At 35.5% G+C, this 19860-nt stretch overlaps 1 protein-coding gene across 5 annotated transcripts in view; it reads left to right on the top strand.

Annotated features, from left to right (window-relative positions):
- LOC107694112 (FERM, RhoGEF and pleckstrin domain-containing protein 2-like) overlaps nucleotides 1-19281 on the top strand; it is a 64035-nt gene extending 44754 nt beyond the window's left edge. Inside the window, exons 14-29 of one of the 5 annotated variants that reach the window (XM_016493706.1) lie at nucleotides 4426-4607; nucleotides 5813-5902; nucleotides 6101-6234; nucleotides 6580-6661; nucleotides 6779-7016; nucleotides 7123-7253; nucleotides 8732-8800; nucleotides 8881-8970; nucleotides 11349-11369; nucleotides 11624-11706; nucleotides 13062-13180; nucleotides 13358-13521; nucleotides 14906-15043; nucleotides 16276-16383; nucleotides 16492-16643; nucleotides 17867-19281. In XM_016493706.1, coding sequence (XP_016349192.1) covers nucleotides 4426-4607; nucleotides 5813-5902; nucleotides 6101-6234; nucleotides 6580-6661; nucleotides 6779-7016; nucleotides 7123-7253; nucleotides 8732-8800; nucleotides 8881-8970; nucleotides 11349-11369; nucleotides 11624-11706; nucleotides 13062-13180; nucleotides 13358-13521; nucleotides 14906-15043; nucleotides 16276-16383; nucleotides 16492-16643; nucleotides 17867-17960 — 1895 coding nt within the window. In that variant the 3' untranslated portion in view covers nucleotides 17961-19281. Of the gene's footprint in view, nucleotides 1-4425; nucleotides 4608-5812; nucleotides 5903-6100; nucleotides 6235-6579; nucleotides 6662-6778; nucleotides 7017-7122; nucleotides 7254-8731; nucleotides 8801-8880; nucleotides 8971-11348; nucleotides 11370-11623; nucleotides 11707-13061; nucleotides 13181-13357; nucleotides 13522-14905; nucleotides 15044-16275; nucleotides 16384-16491; nucleotides 16644-17866 lie in introns of those variants that run through there. The other 4 variants (XM_016493707.1, XM_016493708.1, XM_016493710.1 and 1 more) reach the window with 4 other exon arrangements.
- Nucleotides 19282-19860: the final 579 nt, after the last annotated feature.

The raw sequence follows: 19860 nt of genomic DNA, 5'->3' as shown, positions 1-19860 counted from the left end.
TTCTGTCCTTTGCATTTCTTTGTCAGTCCCATTCAATGATTAAAATGTATTACATCTGCTTTCTCCACGTAGTATCTCCTGTCAAAACGGTGAATATAATGGTAACTAAACATATAACTAAACCACATTTTTCCATTTGCAACTAAGGTGAACTATTTTGTGGTAAACAACAACCATTTTAGTGTTAACCATAAGAATCCATTCTCATTGTCATTTTGAGAGTAAGCGAAACTTGGCCCATTTAATCTTCATTTGCATCCTATGGTTTCAAACTACTGGAGCCTCTCTCTACTCCCACAAGCGAGGGCAGGCCTGGGCTGCACTTAAACTCTGGGCAAGGCACCATTTGGCCATCCACTTAACGGTGCTTCCTTCACATCAGGAGCCATGGACATAATGACTTTGACTTTCTCTTTGTATTGACCATTATTATTATTATTAAGTGTTGCCAAATCTACTTTATAACGTGACCAATGAAGTACAAATTAACCTTTTTTTTTAACTAAATAATACTGTAATTCAGAAACTGTTTTTAATTTTACTCCGCTTCACAGTCTGCACTAATGAAAACCCATAATGTTCCTGGTCTAGTCGTCTTCTCTCATATCATCCATAGTAAACAGTTTGCTTTTTGAGAGCTGTTGTGGTTTAGATTTCACTGTCCATTTGACACACAAAGCAGATTTATTTTCAAGAAACCAATTTTTATTTACCTCAAATATTTAGCCTAGACCTCAAATAGTCTTATTTCTGTCAAACACGTCAGTATCTCAGATTGTGAATGTGTGCCAGTTACATGACTGTTCTTGAGTCTGGACTAATATATAATCAGTGTGCTCTATCAGTGTTTTTTAATATTACACTGTTCTCCCTGAAGAGTTTTTCTATATTACAGATCATGATTATTCTAATGTATAGCTATGAACCATTTTTAGCACTCACCCAACACATCCTAGCACTTCAGATACATTTCAAAACACATGATACACCCTCTTTTAATAGTAGATACACTCCATAGTAAGTATTGAAGTTCACCATTTATTTTTGCCCCCAGATCAATAGCAATGTTTTAAAAGCTAGTGATGTGTTCTGATTTGTTTACATGCACACTTTATTTGTGCATTTTACACATGCACAGTTTTTTTTTTTTGCAGTATGGCTGTTTAAGTGTTTCTTATAAGAGATGCAAAATATACATGTTATGGTAGGGAAAAACAGGTGTCTCAAATTAATATTACTTTTTTGGTATTTATAACAATCTACATTGCGCGCACACACACACACACACACACACACATATATATATATATATATATATATATATGTATATATATACATACATATGTGACCCTGGACCACAAAACCAGTCATAAGGGTCAATTTTTCGAAATTGAGATTTATATGTCACATGAAAGCTGAATAAATAAGATTTCCATTGATGTCTGGTTTGTTAGGATAGGACCATATTTGACCGAGATGCAACTATTTGAAAATCTGGAATCTGAGGTGCAAAAAAAGCAAAATACTGAGAAAATTAATTCTTAGTAATGCATATTACTAGTCAAAAATTAAGTTTTAATATATTTACAGTAGGAAATTTACTAAATATCTTCATGGAACATGATCTTTACTTAATATCATAATGATTTTTGATATAAAAGAAAAATCCATAATTTTGACCTATACAATGTATTTTTGGCTATTGTTACAAATATACCCCAGCGACTTAAGACTGGTTTTGTGGTCCAGGGTCACGTATATATGTTTTTTTGCAGAGGTTTTTTTTTTTAGGCTTTTAATGTAAACGTTCAAAGTATTTCAAATAGAAATGCTGTTAAGTGACAATGAATCACAATACTGCATATGTTTTTAATACAAAAAAAAGAGGTATTCCTAGTGCTTTGGGGGATCTGATGACAAAAGAGAACCTGACCAGATTTGCCTTTCTTTACCTGCCTTGTGCTTTGCTTTGTGCTTCCTCGGTATACTTTTTATTTTTAATTTTTTTCCAATTTTATTCTGAAATTAAGAGCTATATAAATACAAGGTTCTTAATGTACTAATGTGAAAATAGTGTACTTATGTGTGTGTGCGTTTCATAATTAAGTTACCTTTTGGGTAACTGGGATTTCAGGCTTTTTTTTTGTACCATTTTAAAAATAATTTAAGTGCAGCAAATGACTTTAAAAACAGAAACTCCATTAGCCCCTGTAATAACCTGTGTCCATACCTTACCTACTGCAACTATAATATGGTGTTCATTAAAACCTAATACAGTTTTCTTAAACTACTGGAATGCTTTTTTTTTTGTGACCTTAATGGGTTTTTCAGGATTTGTGGTTTGCAGTGTTATTTTGATTAGTTCTATATTTAAGGAGCTGTTCTCAATGGCATGGATCAGTGCCAGTGTCAACAACGTCTTGAGCCACCTATTATCGTTTCTTCCAGAGTTTGTGGTTGAACTAAAATACTAGAGGAAAATCGAGCCGATGGGCAGGAAAGTGGGAGCAATGCTAAAACTAGTGGGAGCCAATGTGTCATTTCTATTCCTTCTACCTATATGTTAAATGTTACAAATAAGGGAATAATCAGTAAATCAAGGATAATGCCCTGGTGTTTTGTTACTAATTCAAGTAACTTTATCAGTTTTAGCTTGTAAAAATCTTAAGAGAACGTGGTTGCAAATACTGTACTAGCCATCAGGAAAAAAATTAGCTGAATTTGTAAACGGTGCTAATGCTGAGCCCATATCAGGGGCCCGTTTATCGTACGTCGAGTGACATTTTATCTCGGATGTAATAAGCGACGTACGAAGAACGGGCCCCAGATGTCCATTTGCCCTCTATGTTGATTTCTTTTTGGTTCATCAATGTTCAATGTAGGATTTCAGTACAAATGTAATCAGTGTTATTTTAGTATTAATTTTATACAATAAAAGTATTTATTAATATTTTGAATTCCCCTTTACTTTTATATTGTTAGTTTTAGAAATTTCTCGTTTTGTTTATTTTTGTTTTTGTTTTTTTCTTGTATTTTTTTTATTTTGGTTTTACTTTTAGTAATTTTAGTACATATGTGTACATATAGTACATACATATTTCAGTCAGTTGCCAAGGCAACTTTTTTTTTTCTTTTTTTTTTTTTTTCATTTTGCTTTATTTTAATTGCTGAAAATGATTTTAGCAAGTTTAGTTTTAGTTAACAATAAAAACACTGGTCTTCATTATCTGTGCTTAACAGATAAGTTAAGTAGCTTAAAGTCACACCTTTGAAATAAAGTGAAATAAATCCTGTCCTTTGTATCTATATTTTACATTTGTTTTAACAGATCATTTCTGACCAATAGATGATACTGTACACAAGTTGGTATACAGTACTGTTTGTGAATAACTCGGGATGCATGTTGTATATATTAAAACTTAATTTCTTAACAAAACGTTTATTTTAAACGGTGTTGATACACATTTATCATCTATAGTTTATAACTCTAATGACCTACCAATAGGATTCGATACAAAATGTGAAACTAAACACAATCTAGCATGAGTCTGTTTGTTGTTTTAGAGTTTCAGATACACTTCTTATGCTACATTCCACAGCCTCGTTCTAGTGTAGAGCGCTGCCTGTGTGTTTGTTCAGGCTGGCTGCCAAACCCCGGCTCCGGACCCCTTCTCTCTCTCCCCTCTTCTCCTATGTCATCCCTGCTGGGACACTCCAGTTAAACTGTAAACCACTGCCGGCTCACCAGCCCAGCAGTATCGCTGATAATCCTCTGCAGCAATTATTTCCGGGTCGTAAAGCCACCTTTTTCTATCTGGAGTTCCTTGTTTATGCCCAGCTTCTACATTATTGTTTTCCCTCGTGAGCTGCTCCTCTTTGAGGAAGAAACCATTTCCACCTTCGTGTATTTATCCCTTTTTATATACAGTAGGCGTGGTGTTACCTTTCATTTCTTTTCAGGTTTCTTATCTTCATTTTTTTTTTTTATAAAATAGCAAGTGGTAAAATGGGTGTGATGATTTTTATTTATTTTTTTTTCCTCTCGTTGCTGTTTTATTGCTCTGCAAACTATAGCTCAATGTGTGAGAATAGCCTCGTGATTCCTCCTGATATATCATAGGTTTCTCTCTTCTGCTTTAATAAAGGGCTGAGTGGTTTTTAGTGCATAGGTCATTCTTGGTGGTTGTTAGGTTTTATTATTAGTAGTAGTTGTAGTAGTATTTAAATTACAATATTTTTTATTTATTTCATTTTAATAAGCTCCTAAACATTTTATTTACTTTTATATTTTTAATAAAAATATTTAATAAATTTTAATATGAAACTATTTACTTTTATTATTATTATTATTATTATTATTATTATTATTATTATTATTATGGCCTCAACAGTATTAATGTTCTTCCTTTTTTTTTTATCCCGTAGACTCTACCACTGACAGCCCACAGCCCTCTCCCTTCAACACCAAGGGTCCTCTGTGCCTGTCGCCCTCTTTCCAGATGTCCACTCTCAGTCTTCCCGGCCAGGCACCTTCACCCCTGCAGAGCCCCATCTTGAATGAGGTGGACACTGCCAGACTAGAGGAAGACGAAGAGGGCAGGAGGAAGGTACACTGATCGCATGCCAACCTGCCCGGGCCTGAATAAGAGTTCAAAAAGTTTACTGTTGAAGCCCAGCTCAGGGCATCCTTTGGATTTGATTAAGTTTGAAGAAATGAGAGAGAACCATTTGGCTTGCGTGGTCTTTGATGGGACTTGCTAGATTGTAGGTTATGACAATGACCCTGTGATTTTAGGGTTGATTAAGAAGCTTTTTAAACTTTTTGCTAACCTTGGTGTGCACAGCCAACCTAAAATAACCCCCTGCCACACCCCTCAACTTTTATAGATTTATTAGACATTGACACTTTAAATATGCAATAGTATCTTGAAATATTACATGAAATATTTCCAAGTTAATTGAAGTTAGGTTAAAATTAGTTCTAGGTTCTACCTTACATTCTATGTTCTTGTAAGTTTACATTTTAGGTTACGTGTTTGAGGTCAATTTTTACATTAGTTTCAATGTTAACTTTTGGGTTTTAAGTTCTACTTTAATTTCTAGGCTCTAAGTTCTGTATTATAAGTTCAAGGTTCTAGATTAACCTACTAAGTTCAAAAATATGCTATTTTAGTTCAATTTTAGGTTTGGTGTGTGAGGTTGTACAGTGTGTTCTTGGCTAACTTCTACATGAATTTCTATATTAACGTATAAGGTTTACATTAATTCCAAAGATAAATTATGTGCTCTACTTTAACTTCTTATTTCTGAACTGTGCTAATATTTAACTTACGTAAATTCTAGGTTGTGTATTCAAGGATAACTTCTACATTCGTTTTTATGTTCATTTCTGGGTTTTGCGTTCTACAGTAAATTGTAGGTTTTAAGTTCTAAGTAAATACTATAACTGAATTTCATAGATAAATTCTTGGTACTAGGTCTACATATAACTTTTAAGGTCTAAGCTTTGAATTTTTTTGTTCAGCTGTATGAGTTGAAGTTTAAATTCAATGTTAGTTTTTGTCAACTTATCAGTTCTAGGTTCCTGGTCTACGCTACCTTCTAGGTTCCAAGTTAATCTAAGTTCTAAGTTAGATATTAATTGCAAAGTTAAGTTCTTGTTTCTGTGTTCTGCATTAACTTTTTATGTTCTACATTCCATATTCATTTCATAGAACATAAAATAAATAAATTAACTTGCCAAATTAAATAGTGTTTAGAGGGTTTAATTCAGCTTATCTAAGAGTGGTTTTAAGTATGCTTTTATTTCCAGAGATATCCCACCGACAAAGCCTACTTCATTGCTAAAGAGATTCTGACAACAGAGCGGACTTACCTGAAGGATCTGGAGGTCATCACAGTGGTGAGCAGAGCTGTCTGTGCTCATGACTCATGTTTAGTGTGTGAGGCTTGTCTGTACAATGTATCCTGTATGGTGTCAATTAGCTGTGTGTATGATCTTTTGATGTTTAATTTAGATGATCTTTTGCCTTTGAACTGTGTCTAATCACATTGATGTGTGTGTGTGTGTGTGTGTCTGTGTGTCTGTGTGTGTCCTCAGTGGTTCCGCAGTGCAGTGATTAAAGAAAACGCAATGCCTGAGGGTCTCATGACCCTCCTGTTCTCCAACATTGACCCCATCTATGAGTTCCACAGAGGCTTTCTCAAAGAGATTGACCAAAGGCTGGCTCTCTGGTACCAGTTCTTATTTATCAAATTGCAACTTGTTGGCGTATGACAGTGTTACACAAATTTGAATTTATTTTAACATATAAAGCCTACTTCATTTTATTTGATACACGAGGCCTCTAAATTATCAACATAATCAAAAACCGTGAAAAATCTGTTGTATACAATCTACTACATGCCTTCTATTGTATGATTGATATTAATACTTTTTAGCAAGAAAAATTTGGTCTCACTTTATTTTAAGGTCCAATTCTCGCTATTAACAAACCAATTAACTATGATTTTTGCCTATAGGTTCAGTACGGCAATCCTGTTTTGTCTCAGCCATTGATCATTTTCACATGTTCACAGGGAGGGGCGCTCTAACGCTCATGTAAAAGGAGATTACCAACGAATTGGAGATGTTATGCTGCGCAACATGTGTGCTCTGAAGGTGAGGTTATAGTTCAGTTCTATAAGCAAGAACGACTTTAATTTGAATTTGATTTATTGGTGCAAGTATTCAGATCATCCATCATTTGGGATGGGGTTGTTGCCTTCATAATCTCAGGAGTTCACAGGCTATCTGCAGAAGCATGATGAGGTGTTAACAGAGCTTGAGAAAGCCACAAAGCGTGTGAAGAAGTTGGAGACTGTGTATAAGGAGTTTGAGCTGCAGAAGGTGTGCTACCTGCCCCTCAACACCTTCCTGCTGAAGCCCATCCAGAGACTCATGCACTACAAACTCATCCTGGAGCGTCTGTGTAAGCATTACGTCCCCCAGCACAGAGACTACGATGACTGCAAAGGTGAGCCTGCTACAAGCTAAATCATTAAATGTTTTTTTTTAGTAGTACAATCACTTTTCTTTAAGATCTGAGCATGATAATGAACTTACACATTACATTTTTGCAGAGGCTCTGAAAGAAGTTGCAGAGATTGCTGCTCAGCTGCAGAGCAGTCTGATTCGACTGGAGAACTTTCAGAAGCTGACAGAACTTCAGAGGGATCTGATTGGCATTGAGAACCTTACAGCTCCGGGAAGAGTGAGTTGTTACCTTGTACATTTTTATTTTTATTTTGGTTCATCAAAGTGGGTGGATGAACTTGCATCCAGAATATCTCCTTCCAGGGGGGAAGCTGGTTAGGGCTGTCAAAATGTCTGAAAAACTAAATTAGAATTTTATACTTAAATATTATCAATATTCGAATTATATTCGAATTTAAAAGGCATAATTTCAGTTAGGGGTTAAAAAAGCTTTTGGCTTCTCTCCTGAGGCCACAAGAGGGCGCATCGAGCAAAATATTACTTATGCCCATTTCTTCAAAGGAATAAAATAACACGTCTATCTTTGAAAAAAGTGCATAATGTTTAAAATAATGTTTATAAACCATATATAATAAATAAAGGTGCTTAAACAATTAGAAACAAAACAGCATCATGCATGTATGTATAGTTTAATACAAAGGACCGAAAACCAATCACAGAGAGTACTTTATTCATTTAAAAACATGAGATGCAGTGGGATGGGGAAAAACCGGCATAAAGCCTTGAGACATGTTTTTTAAAAGTTGAACTTACATTAATTTTACATGGCTTTCTAAACGTGTCTCTCTTGTGTGAGACACAGGTGCAATGGTGATAGATGTTCCTCTAGAAAATGCGATAAATATGCGTTCTGTGTGAACGGCTTGGTTTCAGTTTTGCCGTAAACAACAACATCTCTGCATTGATGTTCTCTTTTTCCGCAATATTTTGAATGAACAACGTAGCAGCGCCACATCTAGTGGGTTCAACTGGATAAGCTATGAAAAACATTACAATGCAATGACATTTACATTATCGCATTCCGTGTGCCACTGTTAAGGCTGCCTGACGCACACCTAAAATTCGCATTCGAATGTGGATTTTTATTTTAAATTCGACGAATATTCAAAATTCAAATTTTTTTGTTTTTTTTTACAGCCCTAAAGCCGGTTACAAAGTTATGAGCCAATTATACTATGGTCATGGTATTTTACTAAGTCGTATAAAATGTAACTATGCATTGCTAGATTTACACTTTTTATGTGGCAGAAATCTATAAGATAAAAGATAAATCTGAGCTAGAGGATCACAGAACTCAGAATAGACAAATTATCGAGAAAGGTATTTAAAAGAGGGTTATAATACCCAAAATAACAGCAATGTTCTTCACTGGAAAAGTTATTTAACCTCGATACAAACACTCATTGTCATGGCAGTCTTCGTCTCATTTCTCTGCCTAAAGATTTGTGGTACACCGCTGGCAGGATGATAGTAATGTAGTGGTTAGAGCTTGGAAGGAATACAATAGACGTCATTGATTCAGCCTTACATATGAGCATCTTACAAAATGAAGAGTTCCAGAGAAACAAGGAAATTGGATTTGCAGTTTGCTGCTTTATAATTAATTAAAGTCATTAAGTGTTGTGGGACAAACATGTCAAAGTACAATTGATTGTCTGCTACCCAGTTCATTTTTTTCCCCTGCTCCTCCTCCAGGAATTTATCAGGGAAGGTTGTCTCTACAAGCTCACCAAAAAGGGTCTGCAGCAGAGGATGTTTTTTCTTGTAAGACTGAACCTTTGTTCAAATGTGGCAGTTTTGATTTTAACTTCTGCCTGTGTTGACCAAAACCTTTTCCATCTAAGTTTTCAGACATGCTGCTGTACACAAGCAAAGGGGTGACTGCAACCAATCAGTTCAAAGTTCATGGACAGCTTCCTCTGCATGGGATGATTGTGAGTATTCCCAGGAATTACTTTTGAAATGGAATACTAGCAAACTGCATACTGAATGAAGTACACTGTGTACTGCTGTGGCATGCGAAACAGTAAGCATTATGCAGTGGTACACATTTCAAACAGCAGTATGCTGAACATTGTCACATGATTTGTAAAACCTTTGAAAAAAGTCAAAAATGCTACTCCAAAAATCAAACAGGTTAGGACAAAACCAGAACAGATGCGATAGGGAGCCCTCTGTTGCTTTACATTGATCACATATTGGAGAAATAGTGTTGTATGTTTTATTTAGTCTAACTTTGGAATAATACAATCTATGCACTACCTTAAACTGGATCAGCCTATGTCAAGCATTTATTGAACAATATTGGATCCTACTAAGACGTTCATTCCATGTTTCATCAGACAGGTCTATACCAAAATCCTTGGCCCAAGCTTCTTTTAAGTGGCTTGTGTTCACAGGCATCAGAAAAGCATTAACAAATCATGAAATCAAATGTCTAGGGGTTGGATTTGACGTGACTAATTGTTATGTTCAATTCAGCGAATTACTTTCAGTTAGGGCTGGGAGTCGATGCTAAAAGGAATTGATTCTTTGATTCGGCGGTTCTGGGAATCAAAAGTCAGCTCCAAATATAAATCAACATATCTTGGCATTACCTGACATACTATTGTTTTGCCCGAAAACACCTACTGAGTTGGTATTACATTTGATGAAGAGCTTCACTGTTAAATAATTGTTTTACATAGAATAATTTACATAGTGTTGTACTACGTCCTCCATGCTTTTATGCGACCCATCAGTTGTGTCGCTTACCTGCCATGCACGACCTGTGGCCTTATGGGATAGTAAAGTATCAGGCATATTCGGACGCAGTGTGTGTCCACTACTTCAATTCTGATTAATCCCTGTGACTAGAATCTTTTGATTCTATTCAGGAAAAAGACTCAGATTTGTTCACTGATTCTTTTGGTGATTCTTTCTTTGTCTCATTATTACACCAGTAGATGGTGACTTTTTTTTTTTTCTTTTTTTTTTTGAACATTTGAGTTTTTGAATCATTCACTCATCACATTTGTGACCCTGGACCACAAAACCAGTCATGAATGAGATTTATACATCAATAATAAATAAGCTTTCCATTGGTGTATGGTTTGTTAGGATAGGACAATATTTGGCCGAGATACAGCTATTTGAACATCTGGAATCTGAGGGTGCAAAAAAAATCAAAATATTGAGAAAATCGCCTTTAAAGTTGTCCAAATTAAGTTCTTAGCAATGCATATTACTAATCAAAAATTAAGTTTTAATATATTTACAGTAGGAAATTTACTAAATATCTTCATGGAACATGATCTTTACATAATATCCTAATGATATTTTGGCATAAAAGAAAAATCAATAATTTTGACCCATACAATGTATTTTTGGCTATTGCTACAAATATACCCCAGCGACGTAAGACTGGTTTTGTGGTCCAGGGTCACATTTGTACAGAAGTTGTTCTCGACATAATATACATGTTTTAAAAAGCTAAATGATCATAATCGCTTGACAGATGAAAGACTTGAGAATGAATGAAAGAATGACTTTTTTTTTTATTTTACCCTGCAAAAGAAGTATACACACTTCAACTTCAGTGTCTCATCTCTCATGTCAACCAGCTTGCCTTAAAAGGCCTTTTAACAAATGACTCTGTCCAAACATTCTGCACAAGTGCTATGTTGAGAAGATTTGTCCATCTTTAAACATGAGAATAGGGCTTTCTCAGTAGCATGCTGTTTTTAAGTGAAGTTAGAATTAATGTGGCTTGCTGGGGAACTCTCAGATGAAAGTACACAGGCAAGGCAGTGATAAATGACGTTTACACTGGCATTTTCCTCTAAACGTCTGCACTGTCTCGCATCTTAGCTTTGTTTTCGTAAAGCAGTGTTCTTTCAGGCCTTATTTGATCTGCCGTTAGCTAAAATGTGAATGTACACGCTGTCCTGGCCCACAATTCATACAAGATGCATGTTCAAAGATAAACTTACAAGAGCTGTTTACAACTGTTAAGGACTGGAGAGGAGTAGTCTGGGTTGTTTTCCTAAAACAGTGCTGAGAAATCAGTTTTGCAATCACAGAAATAAATTGTATTTTAAAATATATAAAAATAGAAAAGCTGTTTTAAATTGTAATGATATTTCACAATGTTACTGTATTTACGGTGTTTGTGATCAAATAAATGCAGGCTTGGTGAACATGAGGTTGCATTCAAAAACATTTAAACATTTTCCCAAACCCTGAATTTTTGAACAGTTATTACCAAATGAGAAACGCATTTACAGTACATACTGTTCCAATGGACTTGTCTATGCTTCGCTCCTGTCTGCAGCTCATTGTGCTGGACGCTCCGGTGAGTATGAAGAAAATCACAAAATCCTCCACTCCCAAACAACACCTCGCCTTTGCATTTCCCTCTCAGCTCCTTCTGCTGTCCCTCCCAAGCATCAATAGAAATGAGGATTGCTAGTAGACAGGATGTTAACAAGTAGATTATTGACACTTTGGGATGGGATCAGTCACATTATCCCAAAGAATGCTAGTCGTACAGATCCCTTAAGTTTAACTGGCAGGCCTCTCTCTGGACTGTGTTTAAATGTTTTGCAGGTGGAGGAGAGTGAGAATGAGTGGTCTGTTCCTCACTGTTTCACCATATATTCTGCTCAGAGGACCATTGTGGTGGCAGCTAGGTACGTGCATATGAAAGAAAGTGCTTTCACACTGTGTTTAAGTAGGACTGGGAATCATGATGAAGTTTTGGTTTGATTTGGTTGAGAAATTTGGGTTTAGAGTCCTTAATTATTCTATTAACTTTTTCATTCCAGCGATTTTTTTTTTTTTTTTAGTAATGTTAAAAAAATAAAGAACAATTGGTTACACTTTATTTTAAGGTGTCCTTCTTACAGTGTAATTATACATTTAAGTACTGAGTAATATTAACTACACGTACTTACTATATGGTTTGGGCTAGGATTAGGGGTTGGTTTAGGGTTACTTGCATGCAATAATGCATCATTTATTGTTATTATAATAGTATGTACATGTAACGTGTAACAAGGACATCTTAAAATAAAGTGTTACTGAATAATTTGGCAGCCTGTTGAAATCATGAGATCAGATTTAAACAGTAATAACAAATATATTTTAAAATGCAATTAAATTATATTAGACACCTTTATTGTATATTGTGCTATTAAAAAAGTTTTGAATCAGTAAGGTTTTTTTATATACTTTTATTCAGCAAGGATGCAACATGACAGTAAAGATATTAATATTTTTACAAACAAATCTATTTAAAAATAAATCTGTCCTTTTTTGGTCATCAAAGAATCTTGAAAAAAATGTATCACAGTTTCCACAAAAATATTAATCGGCACAAACGATAATAGCAAGAAATGTTACTTGATCACCAAATCAGCATATTATAATAATTTCTGAAGGATAATGTGACACTGAAGACTAATGAGAGTAAGAGAGTAATGACTGCTTAAAATTCTGCATTGCCATCACAAGAATAAATTACATCAAATTTAAATTGCATATATAAAAATATAATAAAATTGAAGTTTTTTTTAACTGTAATATTTCACAGTATTAATAATAATAATAATAAGTGTAACCTGGGTGAGCATAAGAGACTTATTCAAAAATAGTAAAAAAAAATTTAGATTTTTTTTTTAATTAACAGTAGTATTATATTATTTTTATATTCAAATAAACATTTCTTTTAAAGGGATAGTTCACCTAAAAATAACAATTTTGTCATAATTTACTCGCCCTGAAGTTGTTCCAATTTTTTTCTTCTTCTGCTGAACATATTTTGAAGAATGTGAGTAACCAAACAGTTGCTGGTCCTCATTGACATACGTAGTATTTTTTTTCCCACACTATGGAAAGTCAGTGGGCACTATTAACTGTTACCCACAATCTTCAAAATATCTTCTATGTTCAACAGAAGAAGGAAAAAAGGACTTGAGGGTGAGTAAATAATGACAGAATTTTGCTGTTTATCATCTTTCAGTAAGAGACTCTTTCTCCTCCACAGTTCCAAAGTAGAGATGAACAAATGGATTGAAGATCTGAACATGGCTATTGACATGTCAAAGAAATGTCAGGAGAAATCAGATCTTCTGTTGGACCCAAGCCTGTGTGATCGCTCCAACAGTAAGTATCTCAAGCCTGCTTACAATGTATTCATCCACTGTGCAGGAAGTGATGTGTTTTTGTCCCTTAGCCTCCTTATCACTGATCCTGAAGTAGATGTAAACCCCATCCCTTCCCATTGCTCCTCCTCTCTCTCCCCTCTCCTCTTTTCTTCCTCTCCCTCCGCACAATCGTAAGGATCATCAGATGAAGTGTCTCTGGAGCAGGAGTCAGAGGATGACATGAACTCTTCCCGCTGCTCTCTGGACAAGCAGAGCCACCACAGGGCCAACACCACCATGCACGTGTGCTGGCACCGCAACACCAGCGTCTCTATGTCTGACCACAGCCTAGCCGTGGAGGTAGCATTTACACACTTGCGCACACAAACATGCAATCATTTACAGTCTTCATGGAGACTGATTGTGAAGGTCTTGACAACAGCTGCAGTGTACAAATGAAGGAACGTGACTGTAGTGTTTGGGTCATATTTCACCCCAGAATCAAAAGAAACAAATATTTTGGATAAAATAAGACTTCTTTCTTTCTTTCTTTCTTTCTTTCTTTCTTTCCTTCTTTCCTTCTTTCTTTCTTTCTCTCTTTCTCTCTCTTTCTCTCTCTTTCTGTTCGTCTGTTCTTTCTTTCTTTCTTTCTGTCCGTCCGTCCGTCTGCTTTCCTTCCTTCCTTCCTTCCTTTTCATGTTTTACAGTTTCTTTTTGTCATAAATTCAGTACTTGCATTTATTATTATTACCCTGAATTGTCAGTACTGTAATGAAAAAAATATCATCCTTTGCGATCATATTTTTGTTTTCTGCTAATTCAGTACAACAAATATTCTACAATATATTTATACACTTCATTTTTAAATAATCAGTTGAATTAGTTCATTTATTTTTTTAATTTTATCATCAACTTACAACTTATATATTATGGTTGTTGTTGTATTCTTCTTCTCCTTCTCCTCCTCCTCCTTCTTCTTCTTCTCCTCCTTCTCCTTCTTTTTCTTCTTCTTCTTATTATTTTCATGTCAGCTATAAACATTTTCACTCTGAATTGTGAGTACTGTAATGCAAAAAAAAAATCTCATGCTCTCCAACCCAGTTTTTTTTATCATAAATTCAGTGTGAATAATAATTTAAATGTTTAATAATGTGTTTAAATACCAGTTTTGGGGTGAAAATTGACTCTTGCTTTAAGAGGTTTTGTGAGATTCACCCAGTTTGAGCTTTACAGACATGAACGTACACACAAGCACACACACATCTCTGAGGCTGGCTGTTGAGGTCTGGACTGCAACCGTAGCTTGTGAATGAGGGGCAAAGACTCTTGGATCTTTTTCTGTTGCTGTCTCCTTTTTCTTCACCCTCATATTTTCCAGTTACGCCACATCCAGTAGCTTCTCCACCCTTCCCCTTCCATGTTTTTATGTCTGTAACATTTTTTCCTCTTTATTTGTCCATCAGTAACTGCCTTTTGGAATGAAATTGAATGAATGAATGAACATTTTCATGGATGCTTCATTTCTTCTAACATTTCTTATATGATTTGAAGAATTTTCGATCTGTCTTTTTTTCCTCACTTAGGGATTGAAAGCTAACTTTCTAACACTCTTTGTGTCTTCTGTTCTTCTTCTGTTCTTCTTTTTGTCTTCATCACTTTCTCTGCACCACATTATCTGTCCTCCTTCCTGTTTACATCTGTTTCTGTGCTCCGTTTGCCTGCCTGCCTGCCTGCCTGCTCTCAGTATTCAGTTCTCCAGCCGTGTCTCCAGAGCTCCCCCCTCGGTACCTGCTCGGTCAGGGCCAGAGACCCAACACCATCACTCGTGTGCTGGTACCGAAACCAGAACCTTTCTCTCAATGATTATCTGCGCATGAACCAGGTACCAATGAGGTTTTGAAGACCTTCACTTGAATATGAAAACTTCACAAAACATTAAAATACAGTGATCCTTGATTATCTAAATTCATCCTTGTTTTAAAGGGGTCATATGATGCTGCTAAACCTTCTTTCTTTGCGTGAACATTTGGGTGGCGTTATGCAAATCTTCCCACATAGTGAGGTAGATATGTGGGGGCGTGTTAGAACGAGCCGTTTTAGGTAGGTGTGGCTGACTCTTACATTTTATAAAGAATATCTCTTTGGATTTTAGACTTTAGTCTTTGCAACTTTACAGATCTTCTTTATGCACCAAGAGCTTGTAACACTCCAAAGAGAAAGGAAAAATTGAAATCACATCATATGAGCCCTTTAATTTATTTAAAAATACATTAACATTAAATCAAAATATCCATCTATCTATCTATCTATCTTGTGGTTTATGTAGGGCTATATATTACAAAACGTAGGCCTGATTGATGATACATCTGACCTTATATCACAAAGAAAAATCATAATTAAATAAATCAAAATTGTCCAAAAAAATAAACATTAAGAAATTTATCCTTAACTTCTATTATTACTTTTTTTTTTTTTTTTTTGTGTTAGCCAACCTTTTTTTCATGTGGTGCCACCAAATTGTAGAAAAAAATAAACATCCTCAGGACGGTGACAAAGTTTTTCAAAATAACAGATCATTTGACTGTTTTATGACCAGGAAAGGCTAGTCAATGTTTTAAAATATCATGTGGTGTGACACCCTTAAATTAAATTATACTGTATTTATGAATTAATAATTCATGAGATTTGTTAATAAATCAAATATTTAAAAAAAATTATTTTTTTTTTATATAGACTAAGATGTGTACATTTGCGTCACCAGGTCTATCTGTCACTTGTGACATCGAATTACCAACTCTTTTTGAAACTGGATGACTTTGGTCTTTCATTGCAAATTCATTATGACCCATTTTTAGACATTTCTCACTCGTAATAAATATGTGTAGAAGAGTTCAAGCTCTGCCAGTGAAATTGAGACTTTTCTGTTATGATTTCTTTTTTTAACTGCTCATTTGGAAAAGTGGTACTCTCTTCTTCAGCTTATTCTTTCCGTGTTTTGTATAGCTGTAAATTTCATTAAACTCTAATGCAGCACCAATGGTCTTTTGTGAATGAGGGGTTCTTGCTGTGTTGTAGCAGTTGAATTTCAAAACTTCCTGTTGCCCTCCATTACAGAACCAGCTGTCTGGTTACCTACTAAGGAAGTTCAAGAACAGCAACGGCTGGCAGAAACTCTGGGTCGTCTTCACCAACTTCTGCCTGTTCTTCTATAAGACACACCAGGTAATAACAGCTTTTTGATGTATTTGATGTTCATTCTGGACGATTAAACTTCCTGTAGAAGGTCTAAAGGCCTGGATAATTTATAATTAATTCTTGTTTTTGTTCCAGGATGACTTCCCCCTGGCCAGTCTGCCGTTGCTAGGTTACACAGTCAGCACCCCAGGGGATTCGGATAGCATCCATAAGGAGTACGTCTTCAAGCTGCAGTTCAAATCCCATGTTTACTTCTTCAGGGCAGAGAGCGAGTATACATTTGAAAGGTATGGATAAAAAAAAAAAATGAATATAATTTATTTAAAAATGATTATTTTGGTTATTCTTTGTTTCATATTAATTATGTAATCATAGGGCTGTTAGTTGATTTCAGTGGTTAATGATTTGGTAATTTATCAAATTAATGTACAGTGCCGTCCTAAAGTTTGTGATCGGTAAGATTTTATTAAATGAATTTTTGAAAGAAGTCTCTTATGCTCACCAAGGCTGCAATTATTTGATGAACATACAGTAAAATGAGTGATACTGTAAAATTTTAATACAATTTAAAATAACTTATTTTAAAATGTGTCAATTCCAGTGATGGCAAAGCTACATTTTCAGCATCATTACTCCAGTCTTCATTGTCACATGATCCTTCAGAAATCATTCTAATATGCTGATTTGGTGCTTAAGACACACTTTTTATGATTATAATCAATGTTGAAGACAGTTGTGCTACTCCTTTTTGTGGAAACCGTGATACGTTTTTTTCAGGTTTCTTTGATGAATAGAAAGTTAAAAATGAAGAAACTGCTGATAGCCTCGTGGGCAGCAGGTCGACATATAGCGTCATTGCACTTTGGGCATCCCGAGTTTGAATCCCAGCTCGTGGACCTTTCCCAATTCCCCCCTCTCTCTTTCTCTCCCATTTCACTTCCTGTCTACCAACTGTCCTATGAAAATAGAGGCAAAAATAAATTAAAAAAAAAAAAATTTTAATGCCTTTTTTTTTGTGGTGTTTTTTTGACTTTTTATTAGTATAGGACAGTGTAGAAGTGACAGGAAGTGAAGCGGGAGAGAGAGAGGGGGGTGGGATAGGAAAAGGTCCTCAAGCCGGGATTCGAACTCGGGATGCTAGTAACGTAACGGCGCTATATGTTGGCGCACTGCCCACAAGGCTGTCAGTGCCGATAACATTATAAATGCCTTTTGATCAATCCGATGAATCCTTTCTAAATGAAAGTATTAATTACTTAAAAATAAATAAATAAATAAAATTAGTGACTCCAAATGTTTGAACAGTACTGTATGTCATTATTACTCGCAAATAATTGCTTATTCTTGCTAATAAAAACATACAAAATAATTTCATTACAATTCAATACATAATACTTTTGAAGTTTTTTTTTTTTCATTTATTATTAATGCTAAATGAACAGCCTTAGTTATTTTTTCTTCTATAACAAAAGATTATTTGGTATGCTAAAACATGCTGGGATGTCTGCAGATGGATGGAGGTGATCAAAAGTGCAGCGAGCTCCGCGGGACGCATGAGTCTGCTTGTACCCAAAGGCCCAGCAGAGATGAACGGGGGAAGCTGAGTGTGTAAGACTGATCTCCTGGAGCTGAGGGCTGGGCCCACTGTCTGCCGGGACCAAACACACCATCATCACTTTATCCTTTCTGATTTGTGGCTCTGAGAAGCATCATCATAATAACTTGATTCTTGACTCTGGACTGTTAGCTCTCTGCTTGCTGGGAGTTTGAGCTGCTTATTGACACCTTGGACCGAAGAATTTGGTCGAAAAGTAAGCGCTCTGTAATTCTCTTCTCTAAATCTTTTCTTCTTGTTTTCTCGCTAATGAAACATAAAATGGGCGTCTTGCTTTTCTAGAACCACATTAGACTGAAAGAATTCTTATAGAAATACATTAGACTGAATTAAGTTATGTTTGTGTTTATCTTGCTAAGGTTACACTTATTGCTGTATTCAGGTTTTAAGGTCTTTGCTAAGATGAATCTCATTAGGATGATATTTAATGACTCTTGTTACTCCAGTTTTTTCAGTAGAAATCTAGTCCCACAGGACTACAAAAATGCTTTCTATTATTTGTCCTGGGACAACATGACTGAATACTACTGAATGGAGTGTTGACAAACAGAGGGTTTGTATTAAGTCCAGCTGGTGCAGTAAGTGAGATGAAGGACTAGCGCTGTAAAATGTGTCTCGCTGATTTTGAAACAATGTTACGTTGGTCAGAGAGCACGTTTACAGGGCGCAGCTCAGAAACTGGAGTTCTATGATCGAGCGCCTTCGCACTTTTAAAGGGCTGAGGGTGAGATGTTGGTACAGGAAGGAATCTGAGAGGAATAGAAATGCTATTTTGAAGATGAGGCAGCTGAATTGGCTTGTACAGTATGTGCTGTCTTCTTCCAGCGTAGGTTAAAGCATGTCTTGAAGGTTATTATTAAGCGACTGTTACTATTTAGGGGATTTTTAAGGTCTGATCCGTTGATTTTTGATCTCACAGCATGAAAACTAATCAGATATTTATTTTAAAGTGAAGACTGACCAAAAAATATTCACTAACCAAACTAAATGTAATGTTTTAAATGATGTAGTAACAAATGTCACTAGTTTTGATTTTTGGGATACTTGACAGATAATAAGCTCAAGTCTAAACTAACCCCCTTATGGGGAAGAAGGTCATCCACAGTGTAATACTGCACTTTTCTTTCAGTTTCTGCCCTCTACACAGAGGGAAGAGGAAATGGTTCTGGTGAAGTTCCAGTTTTGTCAAAGTTGAAGTTAAAACAACAATGCAAGATGTTCTCGGTCGGCCACTAAATCCTAAAATTTAAACTGGGATCAACGGCCTAAAACTGCCTGTTCCCCTTTTATTATATTGTATATGTGAATTTTTTTTTTTAAGCATATTAATTAATTTACAAGTTCTTTCCCTATGATCTATTGATAAACAAACATTTTATATATATATGTATATATATGTATATATATATGTATATGTTGCGGTCTCGTTTTGTTGGAAGGCCAGTTGAGTTATTTGTAGTTTTAGTAGCATGATGAAGTTCCACAGCATGTGTGACAGTGTTATGTTTACTTATCGGCTTCACTTTATGAAGATAGATCTGTACGACATCTGATTTGAGAGGTTTATTTAGCCTCTTTTTGGATTATTAGTTGTATTTATAAGGCTTTTGGCTTTGTCCGTTCAACATGCTGTACAGGGTCCAGCCAGACCTGAAGAAGTCTTGCATGAGCCTGAAAAGGTTGGCCAAAGTTAGTCGGCCACACATTAAGCAGTGTTGCTTTGTGTACTCATAACAATATACTGTAAGCAGCCATCATCTCGACATGAGCTCAGCTAGTCTGATGTGTTTCAAATCCCTCTTAATTCACTAATGCACTGTGTGGGCTCATGGTCTCCACCCTTTTTTGTACATTTTATGCAAGGACTGGAATCATTTTCTTCCTCGTTT

Source organism: Sinocyclocheilus anshuiensis, unplaced genomic scaffold (genome assembly GCF_001515605.1).
Source record: "Sinocyclocheilus anshuiensis isolate Anshui unplaced genomic scaffold, SAMN03320099.WGS_v1.1 scaffold1530, whole genome shotgun sequence".
Classification (NCBI taxonomy): domain Eukaryota; kingdom Metazoa; phylum Chordata; class Actinopteri; order Cypriniformes; family Cyprinidae; genus Sinocyclocheilus; species Sinocyclocheilus anshuiensis.
The sequence above is the reverse complement of the archived record's forward strand: the minus strand, read 5'-3'. Positions and strand labels throughout refer to the sequence as shown.